At 45.8% G+C, this 20,476-nt stretch overlaps 1 protein-coding gene across 6 annotated transcripts in view; it reads left to right on the top strand.

Moving 5' to 3' along the window:
- MPRIP (myosin phosphatase Rho interacting protein) overlaps positions 1-20,476 on the top strand; it is a 1,106,800-nt gene that overhangs the window by 1,048,007 nt on the left and 38,317 nt on the right. For 4 of the 6 annotated variants that reach the window (XM_069645743.1, XM_069645742.1, XM_069645739.1 and 1 more), the window contains one exon: positions 16,589-16,656. The exons of the other annotated variants lie outside the window; for them this stretch is intronic. In XM_069645743.1, the coding sequence (XP_069501844.1) occupies positions 16,589-16,656 (68 nt within the window). The remainder of the gene's footprint in view (positions 1-16,588; positions 16,657-20,476) is intronic. 6 annotated transcript variants of the gene reach the window in all.

Below are 20,476 nucleotides of genomic sequence, written 5' to 3'. Positions count from 1 at the left end.
TAGATCAGCCCCAGCAACGGCATCTGTACCATCAGCCGCCGCTGCAGCTGCCGCAACACCACTCTGAGGTTTTGACCCACAAGACCCTGGTGCGACGCAGAATCTCACAGCATTTAGAAGAATGGCGGGGCATTAGTTCAGATGCTTGGGCACTGTAAACAGTATCCCAGGGTTACTGCCTTCCTTTTCTAAAGAAACCTCAGAATCACCCTCCGGAATACAACTCTGCCAAACATCCGGATCCGCTCCTGTTGCAGGAAGTCTTAACCCTGCTACAGAAGGGTGCAATAGAACATGTACCTGTGCGGAGAGGAACAAGGGTTGGTATTCCCCATACTTCCTTTTTCTAAAGAAAGACGGAGGACTGAGACCCATCTTAGACTTGAGAAACTTGAACAAGTTCCTAATATTATTATTATTATTATAAGGAAGGACAAATTCTGAGAAAGTGTGACCATCTTGATCTTTCAGGCTCTCCAACTCCAGGACTGGTTAGTATCATTGGACCTTCGGGATGCTTACTTTCATGTGCCAATCCATCTCAAGCACAGAAAGTACCTGAGGTTTGTCATTGGCAATTCTCACTATCAGTTTCGAGTTCTGCCATTCGGGTTGACCTCCGCCCCAAGAGTTTTCACCAAGTTGATGGCGGTGGTGACAGCGAGTCTCAGGAGAGGGGGGGATTCATGTCCACCCCTATCTGGACGATTCGATGATCAGGGCACGTTCTCCAGGACAAGCCCTGGATCACCTGTCCAAGACTTGTCACTTCCTTCACAAACTAGGTTTTTCTCTGAATTTAAAAAAAGTCAAACATGATACCATCACAGAAGCTCCAGTTTATAGGAGCAGTCCTGGATACCTGTTTGGGCAAAGCCTCTCCTCCCAATGAGAGAGCTCACCACATTCTGCAGATGGTAACAAAATTCCAGAATGCCCAGCATCTTCTGGCCTCTGATTTTCTTAGGTTGCTCGGTCTGATGGCATCCTGCATTTTTCTGGTGCCAGAAGCCAGATTGAGAATGAGATCTCTTCAATGGGCTCTCAGAACTATATGGTCCCAATTCTCAGGGGAAATGTCAGATCTGCTGCAAGTCCCAGCCCAAGTAGCACAGGATCTACAATGGTGGGCTTGCAGACATCATATCCTCAGAGGAGAATCTTTTTGGCAACCATGGCCGGAGATGACAGTAGTGACGGACACCTTACTTACGGGGTGGGAGCCCATATCAACGATCTGACAATCAGCGGATGTTGGTCTCCATCGGAGTCCAAACTACACATCAATCTTTTGGAGTTGAGGGCAATCAGACTAGCGCTGAAGGCCCTCCTGCCCTCTGTACGTTTAAAGAATGTTCTGATAATGACGGACAACACAGTGGCCATGTACTACCTCAACAAGAGAGGAGTGGTGGGGTCACTACCATTGTGCAGAGAGGCGATGCAACTCTGGTTCTGGGCAATACAAGAAGGGATCTCTCTATCGGCAATTCATCTAGCCGGAGAGCAAAACACAACAGCGGACGCTCTGTGCAGGCAGAGCACAGTCTCTCACGAGTGGGAGATAGCTCAGGAAGTCATTCAAGAGATCTTCGCCCTTTGGGGAACCCCTCAAGTGGATCTGTTCGCGACCGGGGCCAACCGGAAGTGCGAACTGTACTGCTCAAGGGAATTTCCCCCGAGAGGAGCTCTAGGAGACACGTTTGTGGTGGAATGGGAGTTTCCACTTCTGTATGCGTTTCCTCCAATCCCTGTGATCCCTCAAGTAATCGGGAGGTTGAGGAAGTTTGGGAAAACCATGATCCTAATTGCCCCGGATTGGGCCAGGAGACCTTCTCAACATGTCCATCTGCCCTCCAATACGTCTTCCAAGAAGAGAGGATCTTCTCTCGCGACAGGAAGGTCACGTTCTTCATCCGGAGGTCAGCACACTCGACCTTCACGCATGGCTTCTGAAAGGCTGAGATACAAGGATTGGGATCTTCCGGATGGCGTGATGGAGATTTTGCTTTCGGCTAGAAGGCCAGCAACCAAATCTCTGTATCGGTGTCGTTGGAACAAGTTCAGTAGCTGGTGCAGAGAAAAGAATGTGGACGCATTTCAATGTAATATCCCTACAATTTTATCTTTTCTGTTACATTTAGCCAATCTGGGGCTCCAGGTTGGGACGATAAAGGGATACTTAGCAGCGCTATCCATCTTTAAGCGCTCTTCCGAAGAAGAATCTTACTTTAAAATACCCTTGATAATTCAATTCCTAAAAGGTTTAAATAATGTTTTTCCCCCAATACCTTTCCAGGTTCCAGTATGGGATCTTAACTTGGTTCTAAAATTTCTCACATGTGTTCCATTTGTGCCTTTACATTCTTGTCCACTAAGGCTCCTTGCGTTGAAAACAATACTCCTTGTAGCATTGACATCAGCCCGCAGGGTAAGTGAGTTGCAGGCGCTTTCGAGCGGTCCTCCTCACACCATCTTTTATAGAAGAAAGGACAAAGTAGTTCTTAGGGTTAAACCTTCTTTTTTGCCAAGGATTGTTTCGGATTTTCATCTGTCACAGAAAATAACTTTACCTACGTTTTACCCTCCTCCTCATGCACGCAAGGAAGAGGAGCGACTTCATAGACTAGCTCCCAGGAGAGCTCTTAGTTTTTACATCTAAAGATTGGCAAAAATTCGTCAGTGTGATCAACTTTTCGTGGGATACACTGGACGTAAGCTGGGCCTTCCAGTAACTAAACAAACATTATCCAGATGGATAATTTTAGCCATAACAGAATGTTACAGATTGGCGGGAAAAGAACCACCTGATGAACTAAGAGCTCGTTCGACCAGGGGCATGGCAACTTCAACAGCACTAAAAAGGGGTGTCCCTGTGCAAGATATTTGTGCAGCAGCCACATGGTCATCTATGCACACCTTTATAAAACATCATGTATTGGACTCGACTTCTTCTCAGTGAGGTCTGTTTGCGAAATCTGTACTACATTCTGTACACGATTAAAAAAGATACTGTACTCCCACCTCCAATACAAAACTGCTTTGGGAGTCTATTTAAGATGAGGAATACGTGGGAGGACACAATCCATTCGAAGAACAAGTTACTTACCAACTGTAACGTTCTTTCGATTGGATGTTCCTCCCATGTATTCCTCATCGACCCTCCCATCCTAACCCCACAGTACAGTTTACGTGAATTGCACTCTAAACTCTTTTAGGGCTTGGGTCAATGAGGCATGTCATTGACTATCAAAATCCATGGACGATAATATACGAAAAAACAGAACTGAAGTCAACGGGCGAGCTCGAGGCTCTTATACGGGGGATGACATCGATGCTCGACGGATGCCGCCGAGGGACATCGACGCTGTGGCCTCGAGTGGAGCGCTCCCTGCTGCAGAGAGAAAAAAAATTCTGAGGCGAAACCTAAAGGTAAGGATATATCTAAAATGAGGAATACGTGGGAGGAACATCCAATCGAAAGAACGTTACAGTTGGTAAGTAACTTGTTCATCAGACATAGTGGTCAGGTGCCTGTCCCATCTGGCGATCCTCCCTAGAACTTGATCGGACCATTCACCAGTAACAATCTCATTGAATTGGGGTCGAGACCATGCTAAATAAGACAGTGGAGAATGAGGCCTCACGCTCTCCTAGACCAGGTCTTTGCCTCTGAACTAGAATCCTCCATCAAAGAATTCTTTGAAATTAACACGGACTCTGTGCCATCACAAGCCACCCTCTGGGTATCCTTTAAGGCCTACACTAGGGGGGGTTGCCATCTCCAAAGGGAGCGGTATTTTGAAAGGAATCCGTGCAGACATTGCTAGTAGCAAATCGACCTGAACCAATCTAGAGACTCGATATGCCCTGGATCACTCCCCTGAAACACGAGCATTACTAGGGACAGAAATACACGTTCCGCAACCTAGCGGAGCGGGAAGTCAAATTCCTAGATAGCCCCCAATCAGTTAGGAAATATGGTGAGGGAGAGAGGCCACGCCGCTTGCTAGCCAGGTTGATACGCCGAGAATTTGGAGGCCCCAACATACCGGCGATAGAAAGACCCGATGGGACTAGCTACCTCACCAGAAGACATTAATTCAAAATTTCTATCATTCTATACCTCCCTGTACTCGGAGGTCGATGGCCCCCAGACATCGACTCCTATCTAGAAAACCTCCCTCTCTCGGTCCTCTCCACTGACGCTAGCATCACCCTGGAGAGGCCTTTCACTCCTGAAGAACTCGCAGAAGCCATTGAATCGTTGGCTTCGGGCAAAGCCCCTGGTCCGGATGGCCTCCCATGGACTTCTATAAACAATATAAATCTATCCTAGTTCCACATCTACTGGCCCTATGGGAGGAGGCATGTGAGAGGGGCATAATCCCCCCCTTCACTCCGGGAGGCAATGATAACAGTCCTTCTTAAACCTGGCAAACCTCCCACCCAATGCGGCTCATACCGCCCTCTCTCGCTAATTAACTGCAATGTCAAAATATACGCCAAAATACTTGCCAACCACCTCGCTTCGTTTATGCCGCACATCATTCACCCGGATCAGGCAGGATTTGTACCAGGCAGGTCCACATCCCTGAACCTAAGAAGACTCTTCAATGTAATCAGTCGGATAAACCCAAAGACACAGGCAGTGGCGGCCACCTTAGATATGCAGAAGGCATTCGACTCAGTGTCATCGGAGTATCTGTGGCGAGTCCTTGAGAAATGCAAGTTCGGCCCCAACTTCCGAACTTGGGTCAAGCTACTCTACAGCGGCCATCAGCCAGGGTCCGCACTGAGGACAGGTGCTCTACCCCCTTCCAGATAGCCAGAGGTACACAACAGGGATGCCCCTTTTCCCCGCTAATATTCACCATAGCCATGGAACCCTTTGCTGACATGATGCGCCAGTCACTCTCACAGAGGCTTGCGTACGGCGGGCCAATCCGATATTGTCTCCTTGTATGCTGACAATGCCCTCCTTTACATCCGCTCCCCAGAAACCAATCTTGCCCCGATCCTGAGAGATGTGGCCCTATTTGGACACATATCTGGGCTGAAGGTAAACTGTTCTAAATCTTCATTATTTCCACTTACAGATTCGACACAACCCCCCTCTGATCTAAAGGGATATACATGGTCACAATCCAACATCACTTACCTGGGGGTGACATTTTCCCGCCACACAGCGAAGTTGCGCGAAGACAACTACCGGAATTACCTTACAAACCTGGCCACTAAAACTGCTAGCTGGACTAGACTTCCCATCTCCCTGGCGGGCAGGATCAGGATACTTAAAATGGTGGTGCTACCTGAACTTCTTTACCGATTCACCAATTTCCCTTTGTGGCCAGGCGATGACTTCTTTAAGTCGCTACGCCAAATAACCAACACCTTCCTTTGGCATTCCGGTGCAGTCTGACTCAAATTAGCAACACTGACCAGTCTTAAGGAATTGGGTGGGTTTTGGAGCCCCCGACTTCATTAGGTATTGGATTGTAGCCCAAGCTCAATTTGCTTCCCATTGGTTCAACACCATAGATTCCCCTCCCGCCCCCCACTCATGTCCGACTGGAGAAACTAACGGTCAGCGACCGTGTGATCGGTTCCCTTATCCTCAAACCCATCCCTGCTGACCCCGACTCAGCAGACCCCGTTGTTAGTACTTCCTTGGCGCTTGCCATGATCTGGACAGTGGTCAACACACCTCATCCATTCCATGGGGACCTCCCTCTGCAACTTCTTCCCTGATATTCCACACATCCCACAATCCATTGTATCTCGCTGGGCTGATGCAGGCTTCTTGGTACTCCGAGATGCCTATGAAAACGGCAACTTCCTTGAATGGGCAGACCTCCCTCTCTCACTTAAACGGAAACCCTCGCCATGGCTACAATACTCCTCTCTCCAAAAGAATCTCAAAGCCAGATACCCCAACTTCCCTACACTGCCACCTGATGAACCCATAATCGCTGAACTGTGCTCCTGTGACTCCTTCAGAGGGAAAGTATCAAGGCCCTATACCCAGACTAGAGCTGCCCCCGCTTTCACTAAACTGAGACTCAGGTGGGGGGAGGATCTCGGAGTTGAGATCACCGATGAACGTTGGTCCCGAATGTGCACTCACACCCATGAAGTATCCTATAACTCCAAGTTTAAATTGATACAATTTAAGGTGCTGCACAGATATCATCACACGCCAAGTAGACTACATCACATGTTTCACTAACTTCCTCCTAGCTGCCCCAGATGTGGTGCCGATCAGGCCCCCTACATTCACATGCTCTGGATCTGCCCGCGTCTGACACAATACTGGACCAAAATATGCTCCACATTGTCGACCATACTGGACCACACTATAGACCCCTCCCCAATGCGCTGCCTATTCCATGACTTTCCCCAGTTGGGACGTGATTCTAAGAAACTAGCTGGACTCTGCATGTTACTGGCTATGGCTGCATATTGATGTGCTGGCTTCGCCCTAGAGCTCCCACATATGCACAGTGACTCAGGTCAGTCACGGGGGCGCACGACACTGAAGAGGCCTGAGGTGCATTGCAACATCCACACTCGAGACCGAGGGACATTTGGCGGCAGTTCCGTAGTTATATGTCCGCCTTGTCCTCGAACTCTGATACTGAATCCTCTTCCCCCTACTGCTCCCCCCAATAATGCCACCCTGTGAAATGTGTTCTATTTAATCCTGGTTCCGCTACATTACATTGAATCCAACCCTCTCCATGTGTACGGAATGCTAACACTGTACTGTAATGTATGCATTGTGTAAAAGTGTATTATGTTGTTACACTGTGACCATCTCTGCTTGCCTGTGTGTTGTCAAGTCAAATAAAGGTTTTTAAAAAAAATAGGAAGGGTGTCTGCCAAGGAGTCCTGTTTTGAACTTTTGTGTGTTGACTTGGGGGAGAGAGCCATTTCCCCCAGGAAGGAGCCAATACTTGAGAACAAACTTTTACTCAAAGTCCAGAAGAAAAGAGTCATTCTTCCGGAACAAGAAGACCTACTTTATCTTTAGTTTAGTATTAAGCGTAAGGGACAGAAGTACGGTTTTGTTGACACAGTATGGTGGACTATTTACACAGACATTCTGACAGAGCCATTAGTCTTTTAGTTGAGGTAGGTATCCCTCTCTTAAAGCTGGGGAAAGTTTGTTTTTTCTCTTTATTTTCTTAAACAATAAACGTTTATAGAAACCACTGTCACCTGTGTATTAGTCTCCTCCTCCTTCTGCAGCCTTACAAGCCTCTTCAGCACATCATTGTTTTGCAAACACATGCACTGCTACTCATCTATATATATATATATATATATATATATATATATATATATCATGTAGGTATGTTTCCGTACTCAGCTGATGTAATTCATCAGTGCTAGGTTGCCCTCTGCTGTCCAAATGGCAACGTGCACCCACTTCAACAACAGCCATCATTCCAGCATACAGATGCAATTTACCAGTCTTAGGCCACCCTCTGCTGGCCAAATGGCAAAGTGCACCCACTTCAAAAACTGCTACCATTTCAACAGAATGAACATGGTTCTACTTGGTCACCTTCACCTTTCACTATCGCCAACATTCAGAAGTTACTTCTTGCAACCCCCACTTCTCTTCACACGGGCCACAGCGGTCCAGTGTCAATGAACAGTTAATTACCGGCTCAATGTTTGTCTCTCAAGAGCGAAACGCTGTAGGACAAATGCCTCCTCACGAGCTAAACTGAAAGTAGATGCTGTAATTATGCAACTACGCAACCTTATGCCATTACAGGGACTCTGCAGTGGTACAAGGTTGACATTTACGCATCTACAAAGACACAGCATAGAGGCCAATGTGATCAATGGAACTTATATACTGTTCTTATACTCTACATACTTCTCACTACATCTGAAACGTTTAGCCTTTTCAATGACCATTAATGAGTCACAGGACCTACACCCCTTCTTGGAAGCGGTCAGTGGTAATTCCAATTTTTAAGAAGGGGGACAGAAGTGACCCTATGAATTACAGATCGATATCGACCTTCAAGATATGCTAGAACAGCGGATGTTATGCCGGGAACAGCTAGTATTAATATAATTTAGCATCAGTTTGCAGCCCACCATCTTCTTCCTGGTAACATCCTGCATTATTACGTTTCCTTTTTGTTTAATAAGTTCAAACACTAATTCACACTCTAACCCTATTAGCAGCTGATGTCCATTGGATATGGATCATTTCAAATCCAAACCTTTAGGCTTATTCAAACTCTAACTATCTTGTTATTCCAAACTCCAAGCCTATCAGACAAATGTATTGTAGCCCTCATATTAGCCTTGCCCAGCGGTACTTCACATGCGGGGCATGTTCTACACTTTGCAGTCTATTTTTTTTAAATTCGTGTTATTATGGTTATGCTAATGGTTATGGTTAAATAAACCTTTAAACACATTTCCAAAATAAATTAGCAACTCTGCAGTCTATAAGAAATAGTTTTCCAAAGTGCCCAGGGGGAGAACATTGAAAACGCACATTAGCATTGCTGATATTGTTTCTTTATGCATCACAAAGTTTTTCAATGCAAAAAATACTATTCCACCAAGTTTATGTATAGAATTTATTTATCTTAGGTTGAGTAGATAAACTAAATTCCTCGACCTGCAGGTCTGGCCGATTTTAAAGATTTTTTTCAAGGCCTTGTTTATAGAAGGGATTAACCCAATTTACCCACCAGCAACTCGACCAGTGCCAGGGTGGGATCTCAATATTATATTGCAGTGACATGTGGGTCCTCTATTTCAGCCCATCCATAAAGTCTCTTAAACTGCTTACATAAAAAGTTCCTTTTTGTTAGGGGAGTTTTCCTAAAGCCCGCTTAAGCTAAGACTTCATAAACTATCCCTTTGGTATACAGGTCATCAACTCTTAGTATAAGCTTGTACTACTCAAGGAACCTTGGTAGAGTGGCAGAGCAGTCAGGCTTCTTATGGGAGGAAGATGTGATTACACTGAACCCAGTTAGTACAGTCCAAAAAAGATTGTTATATTAATATAGAATATATCCTAGTTACACAAGGATGTCATAAATATACTCAGTTCAATTAAACAAAACACTTAGGAATACTTATAAATACTTTTCAAAGGCCATTGCTTAGTTGGTAGTTGCTTGCGGTATAATTATTACAGAGTTTGGCATGACAGTTCTAACGTATTATCGGTACGACAGCGCACTCGCGCAAAGACCAAGATATACAGTAATTGTATTTAGTTAGCAAAGGCACATAAGATCAAGTCTGATCCCTAACTATATGCAAAAGTCAGTTTGGAGAGGGCTCAAAATCTTACAAAGCAGCAGAACAGCAAAAGTTCCTAAGGATACTTTGTCTCTAAAACACTTGTGTCTTGAAACACTTGTGTATAGGCGCGTTACAAATGCCATATCATATCATATATATATCTAGGACAGGATACTAGAAGAGTTAACACAAAGTAGAGGATCATGTTAAAAGGCTTACAAAAGGGACACAAGCCGGCAGCTTGGGTCGGTGGGAAGAGTGGACAGATGTACGTTATAATATATCCCAAAAGACCGAATTACAAAATCACAAAGCCCATTAGCCCGCATTTTGTAATTCAGTCTCTTGGGATTTTGGCTGTTTGTCCTCCGCGCTGCCTATAATGTATGCAGGGGGCGCAACTGCACCCCTGTTCGGTATTATGGCCTTAGATCTTATATACTATGAAAAATGCTCTGTAAACGTGCATTCGGCATTTTAGATAATATCTTTTCATGCAGTCCCAGAGTGGATTCCTCTTCGTGCACACCCTGGAGCGACTTCTTGGTTCAAGGTAAGCAATACTTTTCACCCCACAGTATCTTAGGGTAAAAGAAATGTTTATTCGCTGGATTCTCCTCTGTGCAGCAGCGACGGAATGGGTCTCCTGATTCCTCAGTCTGGTGATGAAAGGAAAAGGAAGGATTCTGAATGGGACCCTTGGCACGGATTTCTTCGTCTTCTCTGGTCATTCTGCGGTTTTGACACCTTTTTCTCAAAACCAACAAAGGACAGTATTCGCCCAGTCAATCTTCGATTTCTGGAGTCATGCACTCTGAGGGTTCTTGGATGAGTCAGATTGTGTCTCTGTAGAGTCACCTGGAGCTCAGCAAAGACTTGGACGGATTCAGGCTTTCAAAGATGATGCACTGCAATTGGGTCAGAGGTCTGCTGTTATTCGCGGTCTGCAGCTCTTAAAAGGCACAGCACATCAGGAGATGGCTGATTGTAGTTCCTCTCAGAGCTGGTTGGTCCCACCAGCCAAAGGGAAGGAGTCTGCTTTGGAGCTCCTCTGCCGAGTAAAATTGGGGCCAGGACAGCAGTGGTCGCTTCAGTGATGCAAAGGATCTGCAGGCGTCTCTGGTCGTCTTATTCTTCGGTTACTTCAGTTTCCAGTGGTTGACTTGCTTTTCACCTCGGGAACCTCACCTTTTGTTCAGTTTAAGCACCGGACCGGTACAGTATGACTCTGCGGGCGGGTGCCGTCCCGCCACCAGGGTTTCCCGGAAGCACTGTCACCGTTTTTAACGGTGCTGGTGCTTCCGTGGTCCCCATTCCCATTGAGTCCTATGAGACTCAATGGGAATGGGGACTTAGAAAAATGGGACTTAAAATTACCGGCGGCTGACTTCCCGGGCGCCAAGGTTGTAATACCCTGGTGTTACCGGGAAGTCAGGCGCTGGTATTTGTTTTCAGGTCTGGCGGCAAGCCGCCGGTATCACCGGCAGGCTTACCGCCAGACCCGGTATGAGGCCCAATGTTATCGTATTATCGGTTATTCCTCAATCATGCGGTTTTCAACGGTTTATACAGTAATGCATTTACTTTGCATACACATATAGTAAAGTCACTTAAAGGGAAGAAAATTGTTATTTAGTGTAACATGAGCTTGGTTAAAGTTTCTAGAGAGGGTTTCTTCGCATAGTTTGTCTTAAGTCCCAAAACACAATCCTAGCTAAAGGCAGTTTGGAGAGGGCTTGAAGTCTTGACAAGCAGCAAATTGTGAGTTCCTGTGGATTTCTTCCAGTCGCTAGTGTTATTGAAGCACCAAATAAACAACAAGGGAGACCTTAAAACAGACCCAAGGAAGGTACACAAGCAGCAGCTTGGGTCTGAGGTAAGAGGGGGTTACCCTGGACACCTCTATGTGCACTTCGACGCTCTGGAGTGACTTCTTGGAATCAGGTAAGCAATACCTTTTTCCCCACAGTACCTCAGGTTAGAAGAAAATGTTAGTGCTAGATGCTCCACGATGTTGCAGCTCTGGACCCAAACCCTGGATTCCTTAGTTTGATGACTGAAGGCAAGACAATGGATGGGATTACTTAGCAGCAATCTCGAGGGAGGACCTGTAGCATGACTTTCAGCAACTTGTTGGTTCACTCTCGATTTTTGGTGCCTTTTCTGCCACACCAATAAAGGACACAGATCTCCCGGTCAATCTTCCTCACTTCCTGCAGTCCCACGCTCTGAGGAGGGGGTCTAGGCGAGTTGGATCGGATCTCTGGAGTGTCCTTACGGGTTCAGCAAAGATTTGGACGGATTCGGCATTTCCACGATGATTCACTCAAAATGGGCAGAAGGTCTCCTGGTATTGCGGTTACGCAGCTCTGGAAATTGCTAGGACCTCGAGAGATGGCTCGTTTCAAAGTGCGTCTTGGAACTTGTTGTTCCCACAAGCCAAAGGGAAGGAGTCCTCTTCGGAGCTCTTCTGTCGCACAGAAAACGGGATCGGGACAGCAGTGGTCGCTTCATACTGTTGCAAAGAGTCTGCAGGCATCTCTGGTTGTCTTCTTCGGTTACTTCAGCTTGCAGTGGTTGACTTGCTTTTCTCTCCAGAAGCTTTGCCTTTTATACAGTTCCAGCACACACTCCTCTGCAATTTCTCTCAGCATTATACAGAAAGGGGCGTTTGGCTGTCCAATCCAGACAGCCAGACCCCCCTGTGGGAGCTGGACCTATCCTATTGAGGCTCTCTGGCAGACAGAGGGCAGGGGGGTGGAAGACCCCTCCCCCACTTCTTGCCTGCCAGGCACGCTGGAGCCTAGGCGGGGGTACACAAGGGTTCCCGCCAAAGGCAAAACACACACACACAGGCCTCCGCCTCCCAGAATGGTAGAAGAAGGCCTGACAAAGAACAACCCTGCTAGTAAAGGTGAAAAAGGAGGTTCCCAAGTTGGTACTTGTGTGCCCTTATTGTGCACCACCAAGGCTATGGACATAGCCTGCGTTACCACAAAAAATACACAATAGCTAGTAGAACACGTCCACTGCCAACAGCCATAACTAGGTGATTGTCTATGTGACTAAAAAGTCACTGGAGCAGAGAGAAGGTGGTGTGTGCCAATCTCTGTCTATATAGTTTTGGGACAGAGACTAAGTATTCCTCTATCCCTAAGAACTGTACTTACTTGGGGATATTAAAAAAGAATCTTAAAGGAGTACCCTGAGGGTTCCCAGCAACACTGCCCATACAGAGCTGTGTGCTGTGGTAGTAAAACACAGATGCCTTTAGGACCTATGGAGCAGACAGACTCCATAGTATAGGTAGAATACAAAGAACAGAGTTACAAAAGACAGAACTTTAAAGAACAAATAAGTTGAAAAAGGCTCCACTCATTTAGGATTTAAAGAAAAAGGTCCAGAAGTCTGGCAAAGAGCGATGGGCGTCTCACTAGGAGAGGGGATGAAGCATAAAAATAATAAATCTCCCTAACACTTTTCTAGTAGCCATTACGTCAGTTTGGAGAGTACGAGACCTTCAGGCTCTTTTTGTAGATGTGGTGTTTGTGGTTATCCACTAGAACATTGGGATCCTCAAAAGGCATCCATATTTTTCACCAAAGCTTATTTCTAAATTCTACGTCGATCAATCCATTCAACTGCCCTACTTTTTCCCCAGATTCACATATAAGTGGCTGGGGTGTTCGATTGAGACATAACCTCAGCAATGCACCAAGCTGTCCAGTTCTACACTGACAAGACAGTCACTACCTAAAAGCAGTCCGTTCTTTGCTTTTCAAAGCGGGCAAATAGGGAAACAGGTCCACTTTTGCATGCTGAAGTTTACATTGGGTCAATGAATACTTCAAGCTGGCCCACATGTCTTTACCATTCACTTCTAAAGCTCACTCCACAAGAGGTACAAGAGTTATATTCAAATTTATTGTAAATGTTCCTGGATACAATTTGCCGAGCAGCAATATAGAGTTGGTGCATACGTTAACTAGACACTATTGCTTTGACACTCAAGCCAAAGCAGATTCACAGGTGTTCCTTCTCACCCACCTCCTTCTTAGGGTACTGCTCAATACTCTGTGCAACAAAAGCAAGTCTAAACAGATTCACAAGCCTCAGCAGGCAGATGTTGCTTAGCCAGTAATGATCTTTCTGTAGCTTGCATCCATTTATGCACCTACCCAACCTCCCCATATGTGAGCTGCAGAGCATTGCCTACTCACTATTTCTTTTGCTACCAAATGTGGGAATATTAACTGAAAAGAAAAAAATCAGAGGACGTCTGTGTGGGGCATCATGGGTAAATGCTTACGCCAGGGATTGTGTGGTGGCACCATCAGTGTCGACGCCTTTTTACTTTCCAAGTAAAAGCACTAGATGCTGGCCTATTTAAAGCATGTGACTCAAGCCACAGAAGGACTATTACAGGGTAAGTAACATTCTCACAGCCTCCACTGCTACTCGTATACCGACGAGACACAGATTATTGTTCAGCTTGATCTGTCCCAATCCGAGGTGTCGTCATGTTTCCAGGAATGTTTGGCGTTATGGGTTGTTGAATGGGGAACAATTGGCCTAAGCTCAATGGAGACACGATGGAGATCCTGGTGGTTGGCTCTGTCTCTATCCCATCTGCCTCTTCCCTGTGGACTTCTTCTTTTTGGCCATGTGCGCTCGGGGCACGCCCTGTGCAAGTTGCAGTAGTCAAAAATGTGAGCATTAAGATTTCTACATCTCTTTCCATGGAAGCACAGGTTAGCTACATCTGTCAGACTGGGCATTACCACCTGAGGATTCTCCTAAGAGTTCTTGTCTACCTTCCTGCTCACCTGCGGATGCAGGTGTTGCCTCTTCAGTGCTCAGTTTTATCGACTACTGCAATGCTCTGTTCCTGGCCCAGCCTCTCTTTCTCACACGCTGGCTGCAACTGCTTCAAAATTCAGCTGTACAAGTGGCTACCAGGTCTCCTTATGGTGCTCACATCTCCCTGGTACTAGGGTCTCTCCACTGGCTCACAGTCGCTAAGAGGGTTGTGTTTAAATCTTTGTGTATTGCCACCAGGCCTTTTATGGGCAAGGTCCAGAATATTTGAGAGAAATGTGCTCCCTATGTCCCAATGCATTCTCTTCACTCCCTAGATGCTATGTAGTTCCTCAGTTTTGGCTGTCCCGGGTTGGTGGGCATGCCTTTTCAATCGCTGCTGCTAAGTTGTGGAACAATTTGCCACCTTCAACAAAAACCATTATAAGTTCTGCCGCCTGTTGAACGTGCACTGTATAAATACTTATAACATAACATTGAGACTACTGGAACAAAGGCCCTTTATATCTGAAGCAGAACTTTAAAGAAAATGTTGCCCCGCATGGCACATAAGATTCTCAGGCTCTAAAACACTTATCATTGCTACCTTTAGAAAAAATTAACTTGGTAGCAGAAGTCGTGGACCTGCAGAATCATATCTTTGAAATGGCTTGCCTGTGGCCATCAGAGAAGTGGATAACCGCCTCAACTTCCACTAAAGACTGACCTTTTCCCGTTTAGGAAACCCTATGGACTCAACACTTGATCATGTTCCTTCCTGTGGTCTTCATGTCTATTACTCTGGAACACCTCCCTCCACTCCAGTCTGTTATTTCATTGCCATGCTTGTCTTGACTGTCTGTTGTGCACTGTGATATATTGTCTTGTGCATCTGTAATGTACTAAACTAAATACTGTCTGATACACCTGTATTGTACTAAACTCTCATGTACTAAGCTCTGTGATATACTAATCCCTTCTCCCTACCCTCTCTGCTTTACCAATCTGAATTGTCCTTCAGCCTGAGAAAGTCTGGATTACCTTCACCTTTTGCTCTGGATGTGCTGTGAAACAGTATTATAGAAGTCAAATGATCAGAGTTAGGTGAATTGTGGATGATACCATTATTAGCAATGGGCAACTTGATGAGATAATTGATACATTTCGTGAAAGAGGGTATAAAGATGAAGAAATTACACAAGCATAACCGGTGGATTCAATGTCAAGAACTGGATTACTTTTCGATAAGTCCATTAAGAAGACATAAGCAAATCTAGTCTGTGTCCACATATATGTGGTGCAGATTAGGACGTTCAAGCAGATTATATTGAAACCGAGGACAATCTTTGAACAGACGCAGATCTACAGGTATTTAAAGACACGCCCATCGTTGCATACAAAAATCTTTTCATCACACAAATGCTAGTGTTTACTACCGGGCATACAAAGGAAGAACACTTACAACACGGAAAGCCAGGACCTATCCATATTCACAGGGAAACAACTGCAATATTCTAATTCAGGGCCCCAACATTTTACAGCCACATTCAGGTAAAAAGATAAAAATACAGATTTTTGCAACTTGTGACTCCGAAAAACAGATCTATACTATTAAATGCCCCTTCTAGAAATAATATGTAGGCCAAACAAAAAGATGTAATGTACACAAGCCAAATATGAGAACGTAATCAGAAATTCAGTGTCGACAGACACTTCTATGAAGCAGGCCCCCAAGATAATCGGATGAAATTTCAGGTGTTGTGGAGGTGGTTAAAATTTCAAAGGAGGGGGAGATTAACATAATGTACTATTACAAATGGAAACATTTTGGATCGATTTTTTTTTTTTTTTTTTTTTTTTGCAAGACGTTTTCTCCCTATGGGATGAACGACATTTTATACTGCTTTATATTGATTGTAGTATTTTATTTTATTATCTTTTTTACATGTTAGCCCTAATGTTGGATTCAAAACAGCAATACATTAAATCTGGTTTGTTTAGTTGTTTCGGATTATGGTTTTTCATTAATTTTGATGTTTGGATCATTATCTTTGCGATGTGAATGGAATTTGTTACATGTAAAGCAAGACTATATTCCCTAAATATGGAGGACAGTTTGTCCGTAAAGTGATTAAACCTTCAGGAGTGAAACATAGCAAGTTGGAATTGATGAACTATTGAGGAGTGATAATGGTTCATGCCTTCACAGGTCTTTTGCGTGAACACGTACCTTAACAAACATAGAGAAGCGACTAATGAGATAACACGCTGATTAAAATACACTAACATAGAGAGTTGGTGGATCTTAAGTTGTTGCAGTTTTGAGAAGACGAAAATGAACATAGGAGGGTCTCTTTTTCCATTTATTTTCTTGGAGTTAGATATGTAGAAACAGAGTTACGCAAGGTTAGTTAATACTTGTAACAAACACAAGAATGTGTGTTGATTTTTGTAAATTGTTATTGATTTGTGATGTTTTTAAAAAATATTTTTGTTGCAGCCTTCGGATTCTCCTGACAATCTGTACAAGGATCGAAACGCATTGAACTATGGGCTTCCTCTGAATTGGTACTTTATGAATACTTTGGATACAAAAATGTCCTGCTAAATTTGGTTATTATGATGAGAATTTCTTAATTGAACAATTAACGCCACAATGTACAAGGTTTCATGCCAGTCAGTAGCCCCTCTGGCTTTAACACTATTCTGTGCATTGAAACCACTCAGTCCATAAATGTTGCCTTATAAAAACCAATAAAATAAAAATCAATACGGTGAGGAGTCACACATGCGTGATACACTGATTCAATTTAGTGACTATGCATGAGGGATCAGTTCATATTGCACTTACCTGTGCAACTACTTAAAGCTGTAGATCCTGCAAAATAGATATTTGTATGTTAGTTAATGCAAGACTTTTAAATACCTTCATGTATAACGGCATGGACCAGTAACCTCTCTGCTAAACCTGGAATAACAAATGATTAGTGGAGACTCACCAGAATCTATCCCCATGACATTAAAGAAACCTATAGCCAGCTGCGTATATATTTTCCGAGGCTTGTGTATCTGCTTAGAATAACATGCTTTGATTAGGCCGACATCTAGTGGTTGGTGCAGTGTTTTACATGACTTCTCCAGCATGGGGTCTTATATGGATTCATATGCTATGAATATTCCCCGTCGTTAGGCTAGGAATCCCCGGTAAAATAAAGCAGTTTAGCTTTTAGCTAAAAAATGCATTGTTGCTTGAATAGCCTATTGATGTCACTTTGGGTCATACTGCCCCATCCAATGACATTCGTCCTCTCTAGCTCCACCACTGATGGCCATCTTCAGATTTTTACTGCACGTTTTTGTGTTGGAAGTCCTCGAGTTTAGCTCCTCGGCTTTCTTGAGTATTTTGCCTATTTTTGATCTTTTTTTCTTCCAATTTTCTTCATTCCGTCACCGTGGTGACTTGTCGACAGTGGGGATCCGTTGCCGGTCTCGCTTACGTCGGATTGCTACATCGTGTGAGGCTACAAACCGAGTTTTGGGCGTAGCACATGCGCCTTGTCGGAGGCCGTGAAGTGCCCATTTAAGGCCTGTTCCAGATGTGGTCAGAAGAATGTCTTCATCGAAGACCGCTGCTAAAAGTGCATTTACTGCCTGCACCCAGACTATGGAGGAATGCCCCATTTGGCAGTCTTTCTCCACTAAGACGAGGAAGGGTCGCCATCGGAGACTGGTCTCCTGGCCGGACGAAGAGAAGTCTTCTGACTTGGGGCCTGTGCGCAGTCATGCCTCTCCCAGGGCCAAGGATCGTACTCCCTCTGGCAAGAGGTTGAGATCCTTTGAGGATGCTTCCAAGAAGAAGGTACCAAAAAAAAAAGGCCAAGTCTTCGCACACTCCGATGTGCTCGTTGGCAAGCACTGGGGCCACAGTGTCTGTCGTCTGGATCGGCGACGGGCATGAAGGGAACCCTGTATTCGGAGGGGCTGGAAATTTAACTCCATCACCGTCATACCTGTTGACGAAACATTGTTCATCTTTGTCGGCAGCCCCGAAGACTTTTTCGTCAACGGCACCAAGGCCGTTGTCAAAATCATCATCATCATCATCATCATCATCATCATCATCGACAAAGACTCCGTCAACAACATGGTTGATGACACCATCAGCCAGGCGGTTATGGTTTTTGTCACGCCTACAGGCTCGTCGTCGACTGCAGGTACCATTTCAGCGGTCACGATGGCTATCGCAAGGATAGCATTACCTCTGTCAGTCCAAGCTGCGTCTGTTCATCCACACTACCTTGTCCAGCTGCGCCTATGCTAGGCACCTTCCCGAGAGGTTCCAGCAGAGAGAGGGATGCACCGCCAGATCTCTTTGCTTCCAAAGCCACAAGGGCCCCTCATCTGCCAGCCACAACCCCTGTGAAGCCTCCCAAGGTCATGTATCCAGCCCCTGTCACCGTTCCTACCATCCTGTCAGAGTGGGAAGAGAGGCACGAGGAGGAAGAAGTCTTTGAAGACGTTGGCTCACACCCTATGGGGGATGATGTTGGCCTGCTTCCACAGCCAACCCTGCGGCCTGCACAGCCGCTTCAGCCTGCTTGCCCTAGGAGCCCCTGACCTCATGCACCAATCTTGACGCCTCAAGCTCAGAGAGATCCATTGCCAAGAGATGTTTCTTTGGACATTTTGTCAACTCTCCACACTCTGGTCTCAGAGATTCAGCAGCGACTACCGCTTGTGGCTCCTTGTCCTCCTGTGGTTCCATGCCCAGCTCCTGTGGCCAGTCTACCAAGACAGTCTCGTCCCCACCTGGCGCCCCTCCAGTGCCTACGATCCCACAACCACCTACTGTTCCACAGCCCTCTATTGTGGAGGAGTTGGATACAGATGATAAGAGTACGGATATGTTTGAGGACCACGTCCCTGCAGACGGTGAGCTGCCAGATGTAAACCTACCGTCTAGGGACTCTCCCCCGGATGAAGTGGGATCTTTCCAGATGATGATTTCCTGAGTGGTCAAGCTTTTCAACCTGGTTCCAGAGGAAAAGGAGGAGGGATTCCTTTTCCAGTGCTGTGAATAATCCAGAAAGACAGTGGTCGCAGACCCACTTCTGCATGACGTCTGGGAGGATGGACTGCTGGTGATGCAAAAACCCTTTTCCGCGCCTGTTCAAAAGGAGAGGCTGAAGAAGAAATATAGGGTCCTGGATATGGCTCCTAAATGCCTCCGATGCCATCCAACACGGACTCAGTATCCTCAGCTGCTGCCAGGAAATGGTTGTCTAATGCTTCATCATCTTGCTCCGTCCCGTCTGACCTGGAGGGCAGGAAGCTGGTGTCACGACCCTCGCCCAAAACCCCCTCTGGCAAACCCATTGGCCAAGTGGAGTCAGGACTCGGGCCTCTAGAGCCTGGCATCCTCTTTAAAAGCCCTCATGGGGCTAGCCCATGAAAAACAATGTGTTTGGGAACTACTTTATTGTATTGTCAGCCAACATGGAGGCATCCACATAGCTTGGTTCCTGAGAACCAAGCTATGCGGTGTAGTGTTTTGGGTGTGGTAGCTAGGGACTACTTTACCTGGACTATTTTGTTGGGGCTGTTTAAACCACACCCGAGCAAGACAACACGCTTCGCGTTACTTTGCAGCTTGCAACGTGACGCTCACCGTGTCCAGTTATTCCCTCGAACCTCGGAGAAGCAGAACCTGCAAGGAGACAAAAGGAACACCATTAGCAGCAGCATCTTACCTGCAGTCTTCATCTTTAAACACTCGCAGCTACTGAGAACAGCTTCCTCGAATCTGCACGCCTCCCGGACAGAACGACCTGAAAGAGGAAGATAGAGGCAACATTAAAGAAAGCAGTAGACGTTTACAAATTACGGACTGCTCAAAAGGCTTACCTGGCTGGTCGCCTCTCGGCTGGCACCACTCCGGACATTCCACTCGCGCTGAAGAACACCGCGACCTACAAGGAAGGAAAACGCAGGTTAGCAAAGGCAAGACTTTGCAGCGCTGCGCATAGCGCTTACTTACCGCATCATAGCGCTCTTAATGCGCCATCATTTACCAGCGGGATTCAACCAAGCCAGTTCGCCGCGCTGAAGCTCTGCATACCGAAGGGAGAAAAAAGAAACATTTTAAACAAAGAAAGGCATGCAGGTTAGCAACAAAACTAAAGAACAGCAATAAGACCTACCTGAACAATATCAAACGGGCCGGCGTCAGTGAAGTAACTCGACCGCAATCGCCCATGAAAGACAACGTGCCCCTGCAACGAAGGCAGGACGGAGAGCACGCCTAATTCTACCACAAGGCAGAACTTTCCACGCAGACCACATCGGGGCAAAGCTGAGAAGTATACCAGAGAGTAACCCGGCTGGGTGG

This window comes from Ambystoma mexicanum, chromosome 2p (assembly GCF_040938575.1).
Source record: "Ambystoma mexicanum isolate Mex_15411 chromosome 2p, UKY_AmexF1_1, whole genome shotgun sequence".
Classification (NCBI taxonomy): Eukaryota; Metazoa; Chordata; class Amphibia; order Caudata; family Ambystomatidae; genus Ambystoma; species Ambystoma mexicanum.
Note: the sequence above shows the minus strand (reverse complement) of the source record. Positions and strands in the feature narration are given on the sequence as shown.